Consider the following 2,367-nt stretch of genomic DNA (forward strand, 5'->3'; position numbering starts at 1 on the left):
TTATCCTTGATGTTCTTCGGGCATCTGCCCTCTCTCGACGCTGCAGAGAGGGCAGTTGCCCGAAGAACATCAAGGATAAAGTCGTGGTGAAATCCCAAGTGAACGCAGAGACACTCAAGGAGCTGAAGCAAGATCACACACCGCGCAGCAACAGAAAAAAAGGCCGGGCCTGGGAAAAAGGTCGTAACTTGTACCTGTACCACCCCGGGCCATGGCGCGTAAGCGATAGACCGACACCTCGGAGAAAAGTAATGCGATGCAGGGTGAGCTACTTCACGCACGGTGAGCTACTTCACGCACGGTGAGCTGCTTCACGAGCGGTGAGCTACTTCACGAGCGGTGAGCTACTTCACGTTACTTCTCATAACATGAGCGAGTGTGTGAGCAGGCGACTCGTTTTCCACTCTGGCACGTAAGTACTGCAGTAGTTGGTGATGCATCCAGGCACCGTAACACTGGCTCACCACCGAGTGCTGCTGCAGGCTGAGAGTTGAAGCATGTGGTAGAGCTACTCGGAGAAGCCGACAGATCAAGAAGCTGTCAGCTGCTGTCAACTGGCCAGTCTTAGGCCTGTCCATCTGTGCAGCGTCACTTCTGTTGGACGGTTTCTTGCAGTCACCACCACCCTGACAAGGAGTCATCCCCTTGCCGTCGCAAGCGCCGCCGGTAGCGCTTTGAAGATGCGTCTGTATGGACAGGGCGGCCACGACGCCTACGACTGAAGAGGCGATGGACCGTCCGCCGGCACTCCCTGCAGTCACCAGCTCTTCTGGGCGCAAACTGTGATGTCAGACAGTAACCACAGGACATCGCTTCGGACTTCATGGAAAAACGAGCCCGAGCCCCATGCCCGTCCGGCCTAGCCGGGCGTATGTGTACTGATGAAGCAGTAGCTCTGCACGTCTTTTTGGAGACAAGCCCGACTCTTTCCGCTTATAATAGCTAAAATAGTCGCTCACCCCGAATACGCTATACTGTCAGCGGTACATCCCCTGTGTTGCCAGCCGGGTACGAGGCGGAAACTTTGCTCGGCTGAAACACGTACTCCCGGCAACGGCACTCCCTGGATGGAAATGCCGGCAGTCTTCCATGAAGAAAAGCAAAAAGCGGCGGCACGCTAGCGCAAAAATGTGCACTCTGAAGAGAGAACAGACAGCCCCCGTGGAGCACCGGAACGCAGAATTATGAGTCCTCCTCCTCCGCGACAATGCCGAGAGGCATACCCTGCACCTAAGGAGGGTCCGCCCAAGGACGTGACATACGAACAACCTCAGACCTGGCGCTTCCTTGACATGTCACATTCTCTGTTCCAGTCCCAACAGCGCCCGACGTGGTCAGCCGTGTGAACCACAGGGTCTGCTTCAACGCATGCATACAGTCGGGCCTCAGTCGCGACGAACACGTTGAGACACTTCCCAGCTCACATCGACTTGACCTTTTTGAAGAGACCTGCTGCACGCTGTATCTCCGCTGGAGTCCTATGGGACGTGTAGAAGTCAAGAAGGCTTAGCGTGTAAAGTAACCTGAGTGGCACCCAAAAGAACACCGAAAAAGAAAGTCGCTGCTTTGATGGACCAGTTTTTCACGGGATAAGAAAACCTGGAAAAGCAATCCTTCCTCATAACTAGCAGCTCAGAACAACGAAGGTATTTTGGAGACGGTCCCGGCTCCGCCTCATGTATCAGGGTCTTCAAGGAGCGACCAAACCGTCTCTGCAAACCGTCATCTCCACATATATGTAGTTGCTGAGAACGGGGCGATATCCATGAACTGGCGCACGCAGTCACGTACACACTCGTTTAAAGTGTGCCCCAAGTGCCGCAGATTAGTGCAGGTTGACTTCGTCGTGGCTTATGCCCGTTAGCATCAGTCCGGTCAGAAGCTCACTGGCTCAGAACGAGAGGGGGGAAAACCGGTTTGCCTTCTTGGACCCTCGCCGCTGCAGCCAAGCGTGCATTCTTCTTGCCTGATATCCACCGGCGATCTTCTTGGGGCTTAGCTTCCCGCCGCCCAAGCCTACGCTCCTCCTGTGCTTCAGGTAACTTCAACAGAACATCTCCCGCCACATGTTGCAGCATACGGCTCATCAACCTCACGGGCAGGCTCGCCGCCACATGCTCTCGTGATCGGGCGTTGACGTACGATTGCTTGCCCTTACAGATATATTCTGCGTGTCTCTGGTAGGCTGCTGGAAAGTGACAAGCCAGCACGTTCTCCATCAGCATCTCTTCGAAAGGAGAAACCGCCGCTGCACTATGAAGCGTGGCAGCGAAGCTGGTTGTCAGCTGTGCCAGGAACCTCAGCGCACAAGTAAATGACGTCGACGAAGGAGAAGAAGGCTTGGAAGATATCAATTGGCTCGACCAT

At 54.8% G+C, this 2,367-nt stretch overlaps 1 protein-coding gene across 1 annotated transcript; it reads right to left on the reverse strand.

Annotated features, from left to right (window-relative positions):
• Window positions 1-50: 50 nt before the first annotated feature.
• Window positions 51-2,363, reverse strand: CSUI_007914 (uncharacterized protein; the record flags this gene model as incomplete). Its single annotated transcript, XM_068068057.1, has 4 exons — window positions 1,888-2,363; window positions 1,425-1,523; window positions 465-780; window positions 51-122 (listed from the first exon to the last, which is right to left on the reverse strand). Coding segments are annotated over exons 1-4 (825 nt in total), but the record flags the coding sequence as incomplete, so codon positions are not given.
• Between the last annotated feature and the right edge of the window lie 4 nt (window positions 2,364-2,367).

The sequence above is a fragment of the Cystoisospora suis genome (assembly GCF_002600585.1).
Source record: "Cystoisospora suis strain Wien I chromosome Unknown contig_4296, whole genome shotgun sequence".
Lineage (NCBI taxonomy): Eukaryota > Apicomplexa > Conoidasida > Eucoccidiorida > Sarcocystidae > Cystoisospora > Cystoisospora suis.